Source organism: Anolis sagrei, chromosome 5 (assembly GCF_037176765.1).
Source record: "Anolis sagrei isolate rAnoSag1 chromosome 5, rAnoSag1.mat, whole genome shotgun sequence".
In the NCBI taxonomy this organism is placed as follows: Eukaryota; Metazoa; Chordata; class Lepidosauria; order Squamata; family Dactyloidae; genus Anolis; species Anolis sagrei.
The window spans coordinates 28965110-28984573 of NC_090025.1; the positions used below are offsets into that span (position 1 = coordinate 28965110).

A 19464-nucleotide genomic window follows, 5' to 3' on the forward strand; every position below is an offset into this window, starting at 1 on the left:
CTCCTCCTACATGACAATGACTCAGATGTTCACAAACATTCAAGTGGAAAGATCTATAGATGCCCCATCCTCTTTTACCCAAGGGGGTGGGATAGGATGTATTGAGTGAGCAAACAAGCTTAAAACCTAAGCTATTTTATTTAATTGGGCATCCATTTTAAGATGGACTTGTTTGATTTGCAAGTAAGGGAACATTGTTGGCAAATGTTCCCTTGCTTGCATTCTTTTGCAAAGTGAATTGAGGAAACATTGCAAGTATACAAAGGCCTACGATTGTCATTTGGCAATCTGTAAAAGGGGCTGGAGAGGAACAGCTTCTCCGGCTGCTCTGCCATGCCTTGTGTTGCAAGTCGCTCAGGTAACAGGTGTCTGGTTGCCCAGTCAGTGTACTAAAGGATGACTTCATAGGGGTGGAGCTTTGCGAGGCTGCAGAGGTGGCAGTCAGGTGAACCAGGTAAAGAAGTGAACTTTGGCAGGTCTTTGAAGGAGCCCGCTGATAACTAAGAAGCAGCTCCTTTCACCCAAGCAACAGGCAGCAGGCACAACGCTCCAGAAGCTTAACTTCCAAGCAAGTGGAATGAGGAAGGGGATTTCTTCACAACCAGATCTCATCTAGATATGGAAACCAAAGACCCCCCTCATGGAAAAGAAAGCACAGGGGCCAAGAAAAAGAACCTGACCTTCTTAAGTCACAGGCTCTACATGCTGGAGAGGAGGAAGACGGACACGGTGGTGGAGAGTAATGCTTCTGGGGACCACAACAGCTCTGGGACTTTGAGGAGGAGTCAATCTGACAGGAGTGAATACAGCCAGAAATTACAAGGTAAGATGAGGAGGGCAAATGGGGAGGTGGGAAGAACCATCAGCTGCATTTCCAAATGATGAATGTTTCACAGCAATTCCATTATATGGAAAGCTTGCATGGTAATAGCAGGTGTTATCTTCCCTGGTGACAGAGGGTAGGAGGCAATCTTCATGAGTCTAAATGCAATGGAGGAGAAGTGGACAGGAACATATTCTAGCAAATATTTATATAATATATCCACTTACAAGCCAGCAGGGTATAGTAGTTTCGGTGTTGGACTACAACACAACGGACCAGGGTTCAAGTCTGTGCTCAACCACAGAAATCCACTGAGTGACCTTGTGCAAGTGACACACTCTCAGCCACCCCCTACGAACAAATCTACCCAAGAAAACTCCATGGTAAGTTTGCTTCAGGGTCTCTATAAGTTGGTAATGACTTGAATGCATACAACAGTATCAACTTCAGAGTGACTGTGGTATAGTGGTTTGAGTGTTAGGCTATAACTTGGGGAGCAGGAGCAGGGTTCAAATCTCCACTAAGTCATGGAAATGTTTGGGTGACTTTGGATGGGTTACATTCTCTCAGCTTCACAGGAAGGCAAGGGTACCCCCACCAGACAAATCTTGCACAAAAAACGTGATAGGTTTGTTTTAAGGTTGCCAGAAACTAAATGACTTGAAAATACACAATAATAATATCCACTTGTAACTTTTCTTAAGAGTTCACTAATTTGTAGCACCACTATAACAAAAAGGACCCCGAATGGCATTTAGTCCACTTCTTGTCACTAAAGTTAGGTATGCCATTAAATACGATTTTATAGTTCTTGTAATACTGTACTAAACATACTTTAATGGAAGTAAAGTTCCATATTTAAATATATTTCGAAGGTAATACTGAAATAGACTTTTTAAGATCATGACTTTGTGAATGACTGTCTTCACAGAACTCTTGCTTTGGTTTGAGTATCTTATTGTTTTGATCGTAAACAAAGGTTCTTACGCAGCATTCATTTTTTCACCTCTTTGCCCTTGAGACCAGAAAGGAATATAATGACATTTTGTCCTACAGATATTCCCCACTGGGGAAAAAATATTTCATCTCATGGATAATAAGTTACAGTCCTTGATGCTACTTTACTCTAAAGTCATCCTAGTTATTCCTCGGAAACTTGGTTCTGAAGATGAACCAAACTCTTTAAGTAGCCTCATATCAAAATCTATCTGCAACTCTAGAAGTTGATCAAGTTAACTTTCTGGAACAATAAACCTATATAAGCGGGCTAAGATTATATAATAATCAATCTGTATGTTTACTTGGATTAACATCCCACTGAGTTCAACATCACTTATTCCAAGTAAATGTGCACAGAACTGTAGCTAAAATATTCCCTTGTTGGAAAAATGCACTCTGTAAAACTACAAAGTGATACTGAACTGATCTAGTCATGCTGCTCTGAAGCCATATCTATGGGCTCAGTGAAAACTATATAATTCTGGCAAACAGTTGGGTGTTTTGTTCTCTCCAATTTCCTCTCTCTACCTGCCCTGGCTTTTAAAGGACACTGTAGTGTAAAATAAATAAAGTATTTCCTTATATGCAAATGTTACCTGGCATAATGCATAAGCCATGCAGAAAATACCTGTAACACACTGGAAAATGCACCACAGGAATAGTTTGCCATATGAGTGCTATTTACAGGAAAAACTGTATTATGCATATTTCCATTCCATGCCTATTCAACAATTATACTCCCTGCTTTTTTATAATACGATGTAATTCCTGGTGCATTCTAAATATGTTCCAGTGCTTACCTGCTAGTTGCACTAGATTTAACCATTTTACCTAGCATCCTACTAGATTGTCTCATATCAGATATTGTTTGTCTCACCAGTGTCGCTACCTTTCCGAGGGAAGGGGGGCATTGCATGATTTTGTGAGGCAAGAGGCTATGCTGATGGCAGAAGTGCTACTGGTAAGGTCTCCCACCTCAAAGCAGGTTTTTCCGAAGAGCCAAACAGATCTGAAATGCTCAGAATATATTTCAGTCCCCAAGAAAGGCGACAACAGGAATTGCAGTAAACAAGGGACCATTGGATCAATTTCCCAAACAAGCAAAGTGTTTGGGAAAGACTTTTGCCATATATAGAATGAGAAATGCCCGACGTGCAAACTGGTTCAGGAAAGGAAGAGGCACTAGGGATAATATACAATAACAAACATTTGTTGGACAATGGAACACACCAAAAAGATTCAGAAGAAAATCAGCCTGTGCTTTATATATTGCAGCAAAGCCTTTGATTGTATATAATACAGATGTCAAACAGAAGGTCTGCTGGCCAAATCCAACCCTCCATGTTATTTTATGTGGCCTTCCTAATCCTGGACTACAACTCCTGTCTTTCTCAGTCTGAATTTTGGAAAGCTTAAAAGAGCATTCTTCAACCTGATACCATCTTTTGGATGGCATCAGAATGTGTCTAGCACATTCTGAAAATATCGGCTCAGTGTGTGTCATGTGTTCACTTATGCTGACCCCATTAATTTCATAGTTTTCTTGGGCAAAGAATACACAGAGGTGGTTTTATATTGCCTTCCTCTGAAACATATTCTATAGTACATGGGATTCCTTGGTAGTCTCTCATCCAAATAGTAATCAGAGTTGCCCCTACTTTGCTTTCAAAATCAGACCCAATTTAGTATCTTTCAGGTATTTAGGCCTCAAGTTGTTATAGTCTGGACTATAGGTCTCAAGCCCAGTTTTTATATCTTTGAATTGCCATGAGGCAATTCAGAGATGTCCAGATAAATCTCTTATTGATTAAATAGGTTTCATGGAACAATCAATAACAAACTCATAAAGTTCTAATGGGAGTTCCTATAAGAGGATTAATCAAACTGACTTTGAAATATAAGCTAAACACATTTATCTTATATTTTTCACAAATTGGACTATATGATAAATTTCAACCAGGTGCCACTGTGAATAATAATATCATTTAGATATGTACTGGTACTGTTGAGTGCAATGATTAGTGCAAGGCAGTTTGCATTCAAACCTACAGCAATAACAAATATGATAACAGAAAGATATAATGACATAAAACAACAATAGATCAGAAGTGTTGAAACAACAATATAAACCCAAACAAAAACACTTAAGACAGTAAAAGCTTGCAAAAATACAAATTGTCATTGGCAAGACATAAATATAGGAATTTAATAAATCTCCCAGAGAAAAAATCATTTTGTACCAATCCCTTTTTGTATTATCAAGGCAGTCAATGACAAGACATTGCAATAGTCCAATCAATAGGTCAACAGGAGATAGCTAATGTGGCCAGATGATCTCTTTCCAGGACAGGACACATTTGACTTACCACCTTTAGTGAGAAAGTCTTCAGTTTGACTAAAGAATCTAGGCCTCTATCAATTCCTTAGTATAGATCAGTGGTTCTCAACCTTCCTAATGCCGCGACCCCTTAATACAGTTCTTCATGTTGTGGTGACTCCGGACTGTAACATTATTTTCGTTGCTACTTCATAACTAATTTTGCTACAGTTATGAATTGTAAAATAAATATCAGATATACAGGATGTATTTTCATTCACTGATTTTGTCATTTGGGAGTTGTGGTTACTGGGATTTATAGTTAACCTACCTACAATCAAAGAGCATTCTGAACTCCACCAATGATGGAACTGAACCAGACTTGGCACACAGAACTCCCATGACCCACAGAAAATACTGGGAGCATCTGGTGGCACTGACCTTGTGTTTTGGAGATGTAGTTCACCTACATCCAGAGAGCACTGTGGGCTCAAACAATGATGGATCGGGATCAAACTTGGCACAAATATTCCATATGCCCAAATATGTACACAGGTGGAGTTTGGGAAAAATAGACCTTGACATTTGGGAGTTGTAGTTGCTGGGATTTATAGTTCACTTACAATCAAATAGCATTCTGAACCCCACCAATGATAGAATTGGGACAAGCTTCTCACACAGAACCCTCATGACCAACAGAAAATACTGTGTTTTCTGATGGTCTTTGGCAACCTTTCTGACACCCCCTCGCGACCCCCAGGGGTCCCAACCTCCAGGTTGACAAATATTGGTATAGATCCATGATACATTCCTTATGGCATCAGAGTGTTTGGGGTTTGAGTTACATGGAAGGATTTCAATGGAATATAATGTAAGAAGTACCCCATACATTTCAGAAAGACTAATGGGTGCAGCATCTAACCTTTTGTTTATTAACACCAGAAACCCACAGAATATGAAGGGAGGCAATGCACATGAGTCCACCAGAAACAGCTAACAGAAAGGATAGTCTTCATTTATCCTCAGTCATTTTTCTCCCTTCATGAGGCTTTCAGCGTTCACAAGAGTACTCATATAACTCTTAAAAGACTCTAAAGTCAGGGGAATGACATCAGATCTTTCCTGTGAAAGTCCGATGTCTTTTTAATATCTAATGCAAAAAGAAGTTCATTGAAACAGCCTATCGGGGACTGGAGTTTGGATTACCTAATCAGAAATCTGTCACTAAACCTGATACTAGCAAAGCAGCCATAAATTCTCTAGCTGTTTCTTCAAGGTCACAGGGACTATAATATTCATTCTGTTCAAGTGCACTTGAAATCAAGAGAGATCTCGAGAGCTATCTTATGTTACGAAAAATATTCTCAAATCAGATATCTTGTTGCATTTTACCTAAGGTTGAATCAAATAACTGGGAAACAAATGTGAACAACTTAGCTAGCATTGATTCTAGCTAGCATTCATTCTTATAGGACTACTCTCTGAACCATGGCTGTAATCTCACTGAGGTTATTTGCCTCCTAACCCCATACTCTCATACGGGAAGCTCCCTGCATTTCTCACCACTAGCCTTAACTAACGATAGAATTTTATCAACAGGTATATTAATAAAATCACATTCCTTCTAATCCAGTGTTTCTCAACCTTTCTGATGCCGTGCCCCCCTTATACAGTTCCTCATGTTGTGGTGATCCCCCAACCATAAAATTATTTTTGTTGCTACTTCATAACTGTAATTTTGCTATTGTTATGAATCGTAATGTAAATATCTGATATGCAGGATTATTTTTATTCACTGGACCAAACTTGGGACAAATACTCAACATGCCCAAATGTGAACACTGGTGGAGTTTGAGGAAAATAGATCTTGACATTTTGCACGGGGTTGCACTCCCCTTGAAGTCACAGGTCCGTACTTTGGGGGTCTCCTGGACTCAACGCTGACGCTAGATGCTCAGGTGTTGGCGGTGGCCGGGAGAGCCTTTGCACAATTAAAACTCGTGCGCCAACTATGACCATACCTCGTGAAGTCTGATTGACCATGGTGGTCCATGCCTTAGTTACCTCTAGACTGGATTATTGCAATGCACTCTACGTGGAGCTACCCTTGAAGACGGCCCGGAAATTACAACTTGTCCAACGCACAGCAGCCAGATTAATAACCGGGGCGAATTACAGGGAACGGTCAACTCCCCTGTTTAAGGAGCTTCACTGGCTGCGGTTTGTCTTCCGGTCCCAATTCAAGGTGCAGGTTATTACCTACAAAGCCCTAAACGGTTTGGGACCCACCTACCTTCATAACCAGATCTCTCTCCATGAACCAGCCTGAGCTCTTAGATCCTCGGGGGAGACCTTCCTTTCACCCTTGCCAGGCTTATCTTGTGGGCACAAGGGAGAGAGCCTTCTCCTCTCTACTCCCCTCAACTTTGGAACTCTTTGCCAGGTGAAATTAGGAAGGCCCCCACCTTAGAAACTTTCAAGAGGGATCTCAAAACCTGGCTTTTCTGATGTGCTTTTGGAGAGTAGCCATACTATCATACACAGTTGCTCCCCCTCAACGTTTTTGTCCCCAGAGTATATTTCCCCACCTGTATGAAGGTCTATTTTTATGACCCCGTTCCTTTATGAGTTTCTCCCTCACAAAAAATCTGCTCCATTCCTATCTCATCCTGAATGTCTGGTTGCTGATGACACGATAAATAAATCCAGAATTTTTAGTATTTTAGTATTTTATCTTGCACATGCGACCCGCTCATTGTTATTTCATTGTGTATTATTTTGTTTGGTATTTTATATCATTTTTTGTATTCATATGTTTATGTATTTTACTGTGTTGTTATTGTGTAATATATGCTGTTGGGCTTGGCCTCATGTAAGCCACCCCAAGTCCCAGTTGGGGAGATGGTGGCAGGGTATTAAATAAAGATGATGATGATGATGATTAGGAAAGAATGATTTATGTAAAACATATGGCATTCTGTACTCATGAACAAAATTTCAATAGTAGCAACATGGTTTTGGATTGAAACTCCACACTTTGTCAGTATTTTCCATCTCTTGAATGGAAGAATCCTTCTCCAGCGTACTAATTCTCTCAGCAGAAAGACTGGAAAATCCACACCTGCCTCTGGACCCTCCCTCTGTCCCTCTGCTGTCCCCCTCCTTCTGTACACTGATCCACATAGACTTGCTGCAGTTCCCTAGAGCAGCAAAGCTTTCCCAGAGCTTTGCAAACTCAACGAAATATACACTTAAGCCCTCCTTTCGGTCAGAGAGCCCTTTACACCTGTGGAGGTAAGTGCAGAGATTTATGGCTTCCTGGCTTTGTGTTTGAGAAATGATTTCTTTCTTTCTTGACTATTACTTTGCTATTTCCACCCTACCTAGAGATTTCTTATCTGTAAAAGACACAGGTAGCTCATCTGGCAATGTCATCTCTTGGGGAGTGCTTTGCAGACATGTAATCTGACACCTCCAAGGACAAGCAAGCCTTGCTCCTATTGTCTTGTTTGGTGGCACAGAGCCAAAGCAACGTTCCCTCTTCCCACCTTTACATGGCTGTTCTATAGATTCACATGTATCATACAGAAAAGTGGCTGCTTCCTTAGGTTTGGGAGATGCTGGGTGACATTTGTCCAACTTTCATGCCATAACTATTTCAGCAATGCTCATAATATGCCTGTCTTAAGGACACACAATCTCTCATCTGAACTCTGAAGTCACAGGCTTCACTTAGGAAACAAAGGAGTATTTGAACAAATCCCTATAGCCGGATGTGGAATTGTAGATTTGACCGGATGAGAAATAAAAGGAAGACTTATTTCTCATAGATAAATATGACAAATGATAGGTTAGTTACCTGCCGTCTGCATTTGTCAACCTGTTTGTCTTTTCCACCTGATATCCTTTCATTCTTAGAGGATGATTCACATAGGAAGCATTATCTCGCCTCTACTTTGCAATCCTATAAGTCAATAATTATAATATAACAAAGTAGCTTTAGGGATAGCTAACCTATCCTAGTGTACTGCAAGATGGATATAAACTATATATGAAAGGTGATATTATGTAATATGAAACTCAAATGTGTGAGAATAAAAAATAAATAAAAGAACGAATTTTCCAATGTTACATGGGACGTTTAGTACTCCAGGAGTGAAAAGTGCATGTAATACACACATTGTGAATCATTGTGACTCTGGATAGAAAGGAATGTAGAGATCTCTTATTTTAACTGAGCTTTGACTCAGAGTGAAAGGTTTTCCTGAGATCTGGCAGTTTTGAGTATCTGTTGCTTATAATTTGGTTCTCTGGGTGTATGTGTCTTCAAGTCACCTGTTCAACTTATCATCCCCAGTGAATTTTTCATACAGTTTAATTAGGAAAGGGATGAATGGTTTGCCAGTTCTTTCCTTGGCAGTCTTCTATCCAAGTACTGACCAGAGCAAGCCCTGCTTAGCTTCCTAGATTAGATTTTGTGCTTTCAGGGTATTTAAGCTCCCTTTGGCCCTACTTCCTACTATTTAGTTCCTCCTCTTTGTACCATACCTCTTGGTTCAGTTCAAATTGCTTCCACCTATTCAACCTGGTCTAGCACCTCATAGACGGGAGGGAATAAGCTGCTTCCATGGCTTCTCTCTAATCTTTTCTCAATTCAGTGCCTAAATACCCTAAAGACACCAGATCCTGTCTAATCTTAATGCCACTTTTCATAAAAATGTTAGCAGAAGGATTATTTTTGCTTGTTTGCTTGTTTTCTAAAACAAACTCTTTCTATTATTTTGCAGAAAAAATGGCACCCCAAGCAGGTTCTTCAGGACCCGTTGGTTCACCCTTGCAAAATGAAGAAGAGCTGAACAGGCGAATGATGGCACGAAGGCAAAAGATCATTGCCGAAATGGTCCAGACAGAAAGAGACTACCTCAATGATCTGGAACTGTGCATCAGGATAGTAGTAGAGCCCTTGAGAAAAAAGCAGGTGAGGAAATAGCTGGGTGGTCAGAATTTGGCAAGTCTTTCTCTGCCTGGCAAAGATCAGAAACAATGACCAAACTGATGTGAAAGAAGTTCACGCATCTCCATGCCTTTAGTTCTATGAGGATGTTCATTTGAACACTGCATATGGAATTACTGTTGTGAAGGACCCCCAGTATGATTCCACTAAAGAAACTCATTGAAAGGTTTTAGCAGCATCCACCCTGCAGAATTATAGCATATCACTTAACTGCTATGGAATCCTATGATTTGTAGTTTTGTAAGATATTTACACTTCTCTATCAGAGAGCACCAAAACTACAACAAGCTACAGATCCCACAATTCCATGGGATGGAGCCCTAACCATTAAAGTGGTGTCAAACTGCTATAATTCTGCAGTGGTCTTTATTCACAAGGGTGAAAAATAGCAGTTGTGAATGAAGAGAAAGGCTTAATCAGCCTGTGCACTTTACAAAACTTATTTGTTAAATTATTATTCCCAGAAGAATGAGAATTCTGGGTGCATCTACACCAGGCATGGGCCAACTTTTTTGCCTTGGGGCCGCATTGTGGGCCCAGCCAGGAGGGCCAGGCTGGGAGGGAAAACTAGGCCAGAGGGGTGGGCCCAGGAGGGAGTAGGGCTGGGGGGTGGTGCAGGCCTGGGAAAGGTAGGGGCAAGCCCAGAAGGGGGCAGGGGAGGGACAGATCACCCTCATGCTTTCCTCTCAGCATAAGAATGGGGCTGCCATCCCATCCTTATGCTGAGAGGAAAGCATGACGGTGATCTGCCCCTCCCCTGCCCCCTTCTGGACTTGCCCCCACCCTTCTCGGCCCTGCACCAGCCCTAGTCCTGCCTCCTCCAAGCTGCCATCCCATTCTTATGCTGGGAGGAAGGTCCCTCAGTCCCCGCCTGCCTCTCCCATCTGCCAGCATCAGGACAGGGCATCGCCACGTCTTTATGCCAGAAGGGAGAGGTGTGCAAGGTGGCTTTGGAGTAACTTCGCCCACCACTTGCCTTTTCACCCGGGCTGGGCTTCTCCTAGCATTCAGGTCAGGGCCTTGCCTTATCCTGATGCCGGGAGAAGGGAAAGGCATGCGACAGGTGAGGTGACTTTGGAGCTGCTTTACCCACCGCCTGCCTCCTCCTCGATGCCAAGCTTCTCCAGGCATTTGGGATAGGACCTCTCGCCCTGTCCTTACACTGGGAAGAGGCCCCAAGGAAGGCACATGGCAACTGAGTACACTCTGGGCTCCCAGACGCTGCATGCCTTCCTCCCTCATCCTTTCGGCATAAGGACGTGGCAGGCTGCCACATCCTTATGCCCAGAAGATAGGGGAAATTTTGAGGGCTATACATAAGGGGCCCATGGGCCTTAATTTTCTCATACCAGATGTTTACACTGTAAAAATGCAGTTTGACAGCACTTTAACTGCTGTGGTACAATGCTATGAAATCACAGGAACAATAATTTTATAAGGTCTTCAGAATTCCCTGCTCAAGAGTGCTGGTGCCTCACCAAATTAAAACTCCCAGGATTCCATAACCTTCAGTCATGGCAGTTAAAGTGGTCTCAAACTGCATTAATTCAACAGTGTAGCTGCACCATCTGCTCTACCTTCACACCCCTCTTTCACACATTTCTAAGCAAGACCCATCTCCACTTTTGCATTCAACAAATCTTTAATAAACCATTTTTAAATGTTCAAAATACATGATCCTCTATGCCACATATTCACGTATGCATGTTCACAACTTTCACTACCACTCTGTGGCCCCTTCTGCACTGCCATATAGAATCCAGATTATTTGCTCTGAATTGAATTATATGGCAATGTAGACTCGTGTAATCCAGTTCAAAGTAGATAATATGGATCATCAGTTTGATAATCTGGATCATATGCCAGTGTAGAAGGAGCCTATGTCTGTCTCTTGGAGATGCCAATGGCATTTCTTTTTCATGAAATCTCATATTACAAGATAGTTAACATAACATTCCTAGGCTTCCTAAACTAGTCCTCTTCCAAGGTTTACGTTAATTGGCTATAAGCTTTGAAAAGGAGAAGGAAAAAAAAACCCTTCAGTATATTCATATTGAAGAAACAAAATCATTTCAAAGAATTATCCAGGAAGTATTAACTGGTCAAAGCCAAGATCAAAGTATCAGTATCTGCCCTGAGAGAAAGGGAGGTCACAAATAAATAAATAAATAATAAGAACATGTATACATACATACTAAAAATAATAGAAATGTGGCGATAAACAAAAAGACAAGAGAGTCTACAGTGGGAATGAAGTCCCCAGGCCATAGTTATTGTGATGGTGGAAAAATTTATAATTAGGCTAAGTATGCAACAGGATCTGGAAAAATACACTTTGGGGGCAAAATTCCTTGGGCAGATTCAGGAAGCTGTGGGCAAGTTGTTGTCATTTTCCAAACTTTGATCTGGGAAAACCAATGGATCATAATGCATTCTTTGTGTGTGTGATTTGTCTGGATTTGCTCACCAAAAGGAGCAGCAAGTAATATATCAGCAGTTTTTGCCCTACATCTGAACTTATCCCATGGACGATACAATCTTTTAGTACAGAAGAATAATTTTCTGTAAAGAACTGCATTTTCACAATGGCTCTATGGTAACTGTGAGAAAACACTTTACAGGGAAGCAGTGCAAGTCCCAGGAGAATGTGTTTCAGACAGCAAAAGTAATAGAAGTGCTTACCACAATTATATCCTTTCATGCAGATTTTATATCACTATTCTGCTGTTCAGCCTCAAAGTTGTCTGATTTCTATTTAGACAGTGCATGCTGGCTGTTTTTTGCCCTGAGCCACCAAGGCAAAATTCTGCTAAAAATCATAGGATGCTCTGTGGGCATCCTATGATTTACCTGTAGCAACAAGTGTGACACACAAATGGCACCTTGTTAGTGATGTGCACCACAGGTTCACTCTTATGTCATGCCCTACCTTGAAGCTTGTGCAGGAAGGAACTGCTGCTGTGTCTCAATATGAACAGTTCTATTCTGTGTCCCAACTTCTTCCTATTCATTTGGACTCAGAATAACACAATTTGTCTAACCAGTGGAAACACTGAGTTCATCTATACTGTAGAGTCAATGTAGTTTGATACCACTTTAATGCTAAGACTCAGTGCTATGGAATCCTGAGATTTGTAGTTTGATGAATCACCAGGACACTTCCAGACAGGCCCTATATCCCAGGATCTTATCCCAGGTTTTCTGGTTATCTCAGATTATCTGGCAGTAAGAACTCATATAAGCCAGTTTAAAGCAGAAAACCTGGGATATAGGCCTATCTGGAAGGGCCCAGAGAAGGCTAAAACCTCAACAGTTCCATCTAATGCTTACCATAAACTCATGCTTAAGGTGAGAATATTTTTTCTAGCTGCTTTCTGGGGACCTCATCAGAAGTAGAGCCCCTTCCCCTTTCTACACACTTTGAAAACAGTTTAAAGATTGAGTCCCACAGAGATCATCATATGACTGTGAGAGCCATTCAGCAGTGGAACTCTCTGCCCCGGAGTGTGGTGGAGGCTCCCTCTTTGGAAGCTTTTAAACAGAGGCTGGATGGCCATCTGTCAGGGGTGCTTTGAATGCAATATTCCTGCTTCTTGGCAGGGGGTCGGACTGGATGGCCCATGAGGTCTCTTCCAACTCTTTGATTCTATGATTCTATGAACATGAAATTTTTTTAAAGTAATATTTTAAAAATAATTTATTCTTCAAAAATTACACAGTTTCAATATGCACACCAAATCAAAATGATTCCACTGTTTAATCAGCATAATATTTTAATGCACTTTTTGAAATATATCGAAAGCAAAATAGGTATAAATGGGTGAAAATCAATTTCTGTAATGTTTCACAACTGATCAGTGTCATGTAGGGCCTATCTACACAGGCCTTCAAATGCAGAATTTACCATGTTAAAAGGGAATGGTGGTTAAATGACACTGCTGGTAAATCCGCCCTGATTTGCAATAACGGACAAAAATCATGTGTTAAAAAGGTCCACTTATAACCAATTCCAGCTGGAAAATGCACACCTTTGCATCAATGTATGTCCCTGCAGTCATGCAAAACACATGCTTTCCTTCTCTCCCCATGTGTAAACTGCTTCAGTGTATGTGCGCTTTTAAAAAGTCCAAAACAACTGATCAGCTGTCAAAGGTACACGCAGGTGGTTCAGAGGAAGCACAAATAGAATGCAATTTGAACTCTCCGAAACTCTTTATTTTACATTTTATGATCTCAAACAGAGGTTGAATTAACAATTGGGGGGAAAGAGAGATCAGACTGACGTTTGTTTGTTTGTTTGTTTTAATCCTTCCGTTATCTGCTGAACTTCAAATTTACGCTTGAGGCTCAGGCGTTGGCGGTGGCCGGGAGGGCTTTTGCACAATTGAGACTCGTGCGCCAACTGTGATCGTACCTCGTAAAGGTTGATCTGGCCGGGGTGGTCCATGCCTTGGTCACCTCTAGATTGGACTACTGTAATGCGCTCTACGTGGGGCTGACCTTGAAAACGGCTCGGATATTCCCACTGGTTCAATGGTCGGCGGCCAGGTTGTTAACTGGCGCTCCTTACAGAGAGGTCAACCCTCCTGTTTAAGGAGCTCCATTGGCTGCCGTTCATCTTCCGGTCCCAATTCAAGGTGCAGGTGCTTACCTACAAAGCCCTAAACGGTTTGGGACCCGCCTACCTGCGTGAGCGCATCTCCATATATGAACCCACACATTCCCTTCGATCATTTGGAGAGGCTCTGCTCACGATCCCACCTACGTCGCAAGCGCGTTTGGTGGGGACGAGGGACAGGGCCTTCTCTGTGGTGGCCCTCGACTCTGGAACTCTCTCCTCAAGGACATCTGACAAGCCCCAACGTTGGCAATCTTTAGGAAGAGTCTGAAGACCTGGCTATTCCAGTGTGCCTTTCCAGAATAGGAAACTCCTGGCATCATGTCCCAAATGTACTTTGTTAGTTTTAGGATTGTCTGCACATTGCACCTACCTCCAAAAAAACTCTACATATTACCTGTCAAGTCCAGCACTTTTTAATTTTTGTCCATTACATTTGGCCTGGCCTTTAGGTTTTAAATGCGTCATGGTGTCATTGTTTTTAGTGTTTTATTGTTTTGCTTGATGTTTTATTACTTGCTTATGAGTTTTATTGTTGTATTTGTATGCTGTTGTTTGTTGGTGGCCTTGGCCTTTGTAAGCCGCATCGAGTCCTTTGGGAGATTTTGCGGGGTATAAATAAAGTTAATAATAATAATAATATGCATACATGCGAATCTGCTTGTATTTATATACAAGCAGATTCGCATGTGTCCTGCCCTGCTCTTGGTCCCACCCCCATCCCAAGTACAGCTGGTGGGAACAAGAGAGAGGGCCTTCTCCGTGGTCGCCCTCCACCTCTGAAACTCCCTTCCTAAAGAAATAAAGCTGACTCTTTCCCTCCTCTCCTTCAAAAAACTGAAGACCTACTTCTACTCACTAGCATACAGAGAGGAGGAGGATTAGTCAATGAGTGACCAGTATATGGCTCTGCTTGAGAACTATTTTGTATCTGGGCTCTGTTAGTTTATGTTAGCCCAATTTACCACACCACTAACCCACACAACTTTGTGAACGCCAGTTGGTTTCTGTCATATAATTTTTGTCTGACTGTTGGTTTAATTTATTTATCTTAGCTTTAATTCATTGATCTTTAATTTGATTTCGTATGTGGGGTTTTTCTGGGATTTTATGTCAGCATTTGTTTGTTTCATGGAGGCATTGAATGTTTGCCGTTGTATGTTGGAATCCACCCTGAGTCTCCTTGGGGAGATAGGGCGGAATACAAATAAGGTTTTATTATTATTATTCGAAACACAAAAAGATTAGGACACAGTAAACAACATCACTCTGCTGGCTGATGTATTGGGTCACACATCGGACACTTCAAAAGTGTCTAGTGATGTGTTGGCAATTAATTAATGCAGCTGTAGGGTGTAGGGTGGTCTTTTGCAGCTGACAGGTGGTAATTTTGTCAGTGCTGATTGTGTTTAAGTGCAGGCCAAGGTCTTTAGACACTGCACCCAGTGTGCCCATCACCATTGGGACCACCTTTACTGGCTTGTGCTAGAGTCCTTGCAGTTCAATCTTTAAATCCTTGTATCGTGTCAGCTTTTCCAGTTGTATTATTATTATTATTATTATTATTATTATTATTATTATTAGGTATTTGCATGTATGGTCGAGCGCATAACAGAGGGATTTTTTTTAAAAAAAACTTCTGCTGGATGGCCCCTATCTTTGATTTAAAATGCGGGTTTTGACGTTGTCTGTGAGCACCCATAGTTATTAGGAGAAGGATGAACACATGTGAGGCATGAAGAGCCAACCTGAGAATATGGAGGCAAACTCAAGACAAGAGAACTGGAAATTCTCAAAGCTTTCCTTCCAGAAAAGCCTTAAGTAATGAAGCCTGCAATTCAATACTTATTCATCTGATACTATAGAATGTGGTGCTATTAGAAGAGGAAAAGTTTATTTGATAGCTTTCTATGTTACTTTTCTTTTAAGACAACATACACATGTATTATTCCAAAGATGGTTTTTAAAAAGAGCTCTCCAGATTACTCCTAAAAGGAATAACAGAGTTGTGCTTTCAAATTTGTGACAGATCAAAAATGTTACTGGCCCCTATAATCAAGATTGCCTTTACTAGCAATTATTATACTGTTCCTGTTACTATAACATGCAATTTGAATCTTTTGGTCTGTTTTCTGTAAGCGTCTGGGTAAATACACAATTCTGTTACTAATGAATACTAATGGATCGGGATGTTTGAAGGTACTAACTTACATGCCAAAGTCAACATTGTTGTTAGCTTCACACATTACTCCCTGCTGGGTGTTATAAGATTGCCACAGACTTTCATTGTTCCTATATCTTATAAGGAAATGGCAAATATACTAAAGGGAAGGTGGATTTTTAAAATGTTTCTAAAGGAACTTATTTTAAGGGGTGGGAACTAAGCCAATTTTGTGCCTATTGTTTCTTTCGTAGTATTTTCCCTTCATTACAAATCTCTTGAAGTATGCTCCTACTTCTTTGTATTGATTTTAGTCTCTCTGTTTTAAATTTTCATAAAATAGATCCATTTGTCTATTGTGTGAATATAACCTCTGTAAAAGAGATAATAGATGTATGTTTTGGAGGAAGTGGTCCTTAAGGAATAGCATAATTGAGCAGATCACGTGCACACACCAATCATTCTCTTTGGGTTCATCGTTATTATTTGTAAGAAAACTGAAAGCAACAATTAAAATGAAGGGAAAGTCCCTTTACCTGGCAGGCTGCTAAATATAACTGTATTATAGTATACGATTTTACTTCTGGATGCATAGGAAGGAGAGTTCAAAATGAATATCTTTACCAATCTTCCCCCAACACACTGCAAAATTATAGCATTTTGGGTCCATTTTAACTACTATGGTGCCATCCTTTGCAATTCTGGGATTTGTAGTTTATTGTGACCTCAAAGATCTCTGTCAAAGAAGGGTAAATATCTCACAAAACGGTAAACCCCAGACTTATGCAGCATTGAGCCATGGCTGTCAATGTGTTGTCAAACCACTATAATTCTGCAGTGCGGATACTTAGATGTTTTGGATACTTAGATCCATATGTTTTGTCCAGGTGTTTTGCACTAAAACTTTTTGGGGACAATGGATCTGGTGATGCTTGTAGTTGTAGTCCTAGTATCTAGATCAGTGGTTCTCAACCTTACTAATGCCACAACTCCATAATGCAGTTCCTCATGTTGTGGTGATCCCCAACCATAACGTTATTTTCGTTGCTACTTCATAACTGTAGTTTTGCTATTGTTATGAATCGTAATGTAAATATCTGATATGCATTATGTATTTTCATTCACTGGACCAAATTTGGCAACACTGAACCAGATGGTTAAAACATTGCAGAAAGCAGATTTACACACTTCTAGATTTTGTGCCAAATGTGGTGTTTTTTGGAGTGAAATGCACACTGTGGAGCAAACTAGCAGAGCAAGAGGAAAGTAAGCAAGAGCTCCCCCCACTCCCCTTGTTTCACTGACAATTGCTGCCAATGTTTGTGTTTCCTCAGATTACCAGGTTTGACGTGGATGGCTTATTTAGCAACATCGAATCTCTCCATCAAATATCAACCAAACTGCTGTCATTATTGGAAGAAGCGACGACGGACGTGGAACCGGCCATGCAAGTAATTGGTATGTTTGCAGTCTGCTTTGAGCTCTCTGAAACCTCACGGAATCAAACTGATGGCAATAAAACACCCATTTGCCTCAGCCCACTCCTTCTCTTTTAGCGAAGGAACAGATGATGGGGAGAGCATGATTAGTTTTAAACAGAAAAGCTGTGGATTCATGAGTAGAAGGTCCTAGATGCTAAAAGAAACAAGACTCAAAGGCGGTTTCCCTGGAACTGAAGTAATCTGGAATAGGGTTGGGGAATAACACAGCCCTCCAAATGGTGTTGGAGTTTAACTCTCATCACTTCTCAGAGCTGTAGGTTGTTTGTGTGTGTGTGTGTGTGTCAGAAGTGACTTGAGAAACTGCAAGTTACTTCTGGTGTGAGAGAATTAGCTGTCTGCAAGGATATTGCCCAGGGGATGCCCAGATGTTTTGATGTTTTACCATCCTTGTGGTAGGCTTCTCTCATGTCCCTGCATGGGGAGCTGGAGCTGACAGAGGGAGCTCATCCAAGCTCTCCGCAGATTCGAATGTCCAACTTATCAGTCTTCAGTCCTGCCCTTCTCACCCCCGAGGGGGGACTCAGGGCGGCCTCACAGCAAGCACCATTCAGTGCTGTCACAATTATAAACATTCAACAATACAATTAAAAGCATTAAACAATTAACCAAAACAGTTAATTAAAAAAACAATTAATTAAAAACAGTCAATTAAACAATCGATTAAAACATGCCAATTAAAATCCAAATCCAGGTCTGGGTCAATTCATTATCACGAGTTGCTTAAATCTTTTTCCCACATCGCTGCTATTCAATGGTTGAACGCTTGGTCCCATAGCCAAGTCTTGAGTTTCCTCCTAAACTCTTTAATTCATTGTGCCACTGGAATTGTGTTGATTGGGGCTGATAGGACTTGCAGTCCAACATGTAGTATCCAATGGCCCTTCCACATAGCCATATAACCGAGAATATCAAGGCAGGAAATTCCACAATATCTGCTTTGAACTGGAATATATGGCAGTGTGGCCTCAGATAACCCAGTTCAAAGCAGATATTGTGGGATTTCCTGCCTTGATATTCTGAGTTATATGGTTGTGTGGGAGGGTTCTTGGATAATACATGTTCCCTATCCATAATATAATGGGAGTTGTTTGGCTATGAACACTGGTGCTATAAAATAAACAAAAAAAAAGTCCTGAGTTTTACATTTTCAAAGGACCACATTTCTCTGCTTTTCTTGTATTCTTTTGTATGCCAAGCTTCCCCTGGGTTTAATGTGTAACATCTCCTGGAATTCATTTGAAAAAGTAGTGATTTTTTTCCCTATCTTGCTCAGCAACATCTCTTTCTCCCTGTAGCTTCCTTTTCTGTTTTTTTAAGTTTAACATTTAGACTGATTAAGAGTTTCTGTGCACTCAAAGGCTTAACTTCTTGGTGACCTTTTGGTCAACCCTAATAAAAGGATTACCCAACTGCATTCATCCAAATTGCTTTTTTGTGCTTGAATCTCATACCATCCAACATTTTACAGATGAAAAACAGGAGATGTGTAGCCAAGCAACACCACTGTGTGGTCAAGATGGCAAAAATATATGTTAAAATAATGAAGAGCAGACACGTTAGGAAAGGCAGGAGCAGTTTGCTTGGGACTACTGTGAAGGCAAGATTCTGCCTCTTCTTTCAATCTCCACCCTGATTTATTTGATCACAAACTACTTTGGCACTTTAAACTCACTTTTCAGCAAGCTGAGAACAAGGAGAAAGGAGGGAAGAAGAGAGAAAACTGGGACATTTAAAAAGCAGCAGAAATGTGGGTCGAGAGAGGATCTTAACATGTTAGACAAACTTCTGAATCAAGCTTTTTATAAAGGCATTCATGGCCGGAATTACTGGGCTGCTGTGAGTTTTCTGGGCTATATGGCTCCAGAAGCATTATCTCCTGACATTTTGCCCACATCTATGGCAGAAATATCAAATCTATGACACTAGAATTGATGGGTTGCTGTGAGTTTTCCAGGTTGTATGGCCATTCTTCAGAAGCATTCTCTCCTGACATTTCACCCACATCTACGGCAGGCATCCTCAGAAGTTGT

The 19464-nt window shown here is 41.0% G+C and overlaps 1 protein-coding gene across 1 annotated transcript in view; it reads left to right on the top strand.

Moving 5' to 3' along the window:
- Nucleotides 1-497: 497 nt before the first annotated feature.
- The window catches only part of ARHGEF38 (Rho guanine nucleotide exchange factor 38), a 64601-nt gene continuing 45634 nt past the window's right edge, over nt 498-19464 (top strand). Inside the window, exons 1-3 of the mRNA XM_060779140.2 lie at nt 498-823; nt 8927-9117; nt 17267-17390. Of these exons, the coding sequence (XP_060635123.2) occupies nt 619-823; nt 8927-9117; nt 17267-17390 (520 nt within the window). The 5' untranslated portion in view covers nt 498-618. The remainder of the gene's footprint in view (nt 824-8926; nt 9118-17266; nt 17391-19464) is intronic.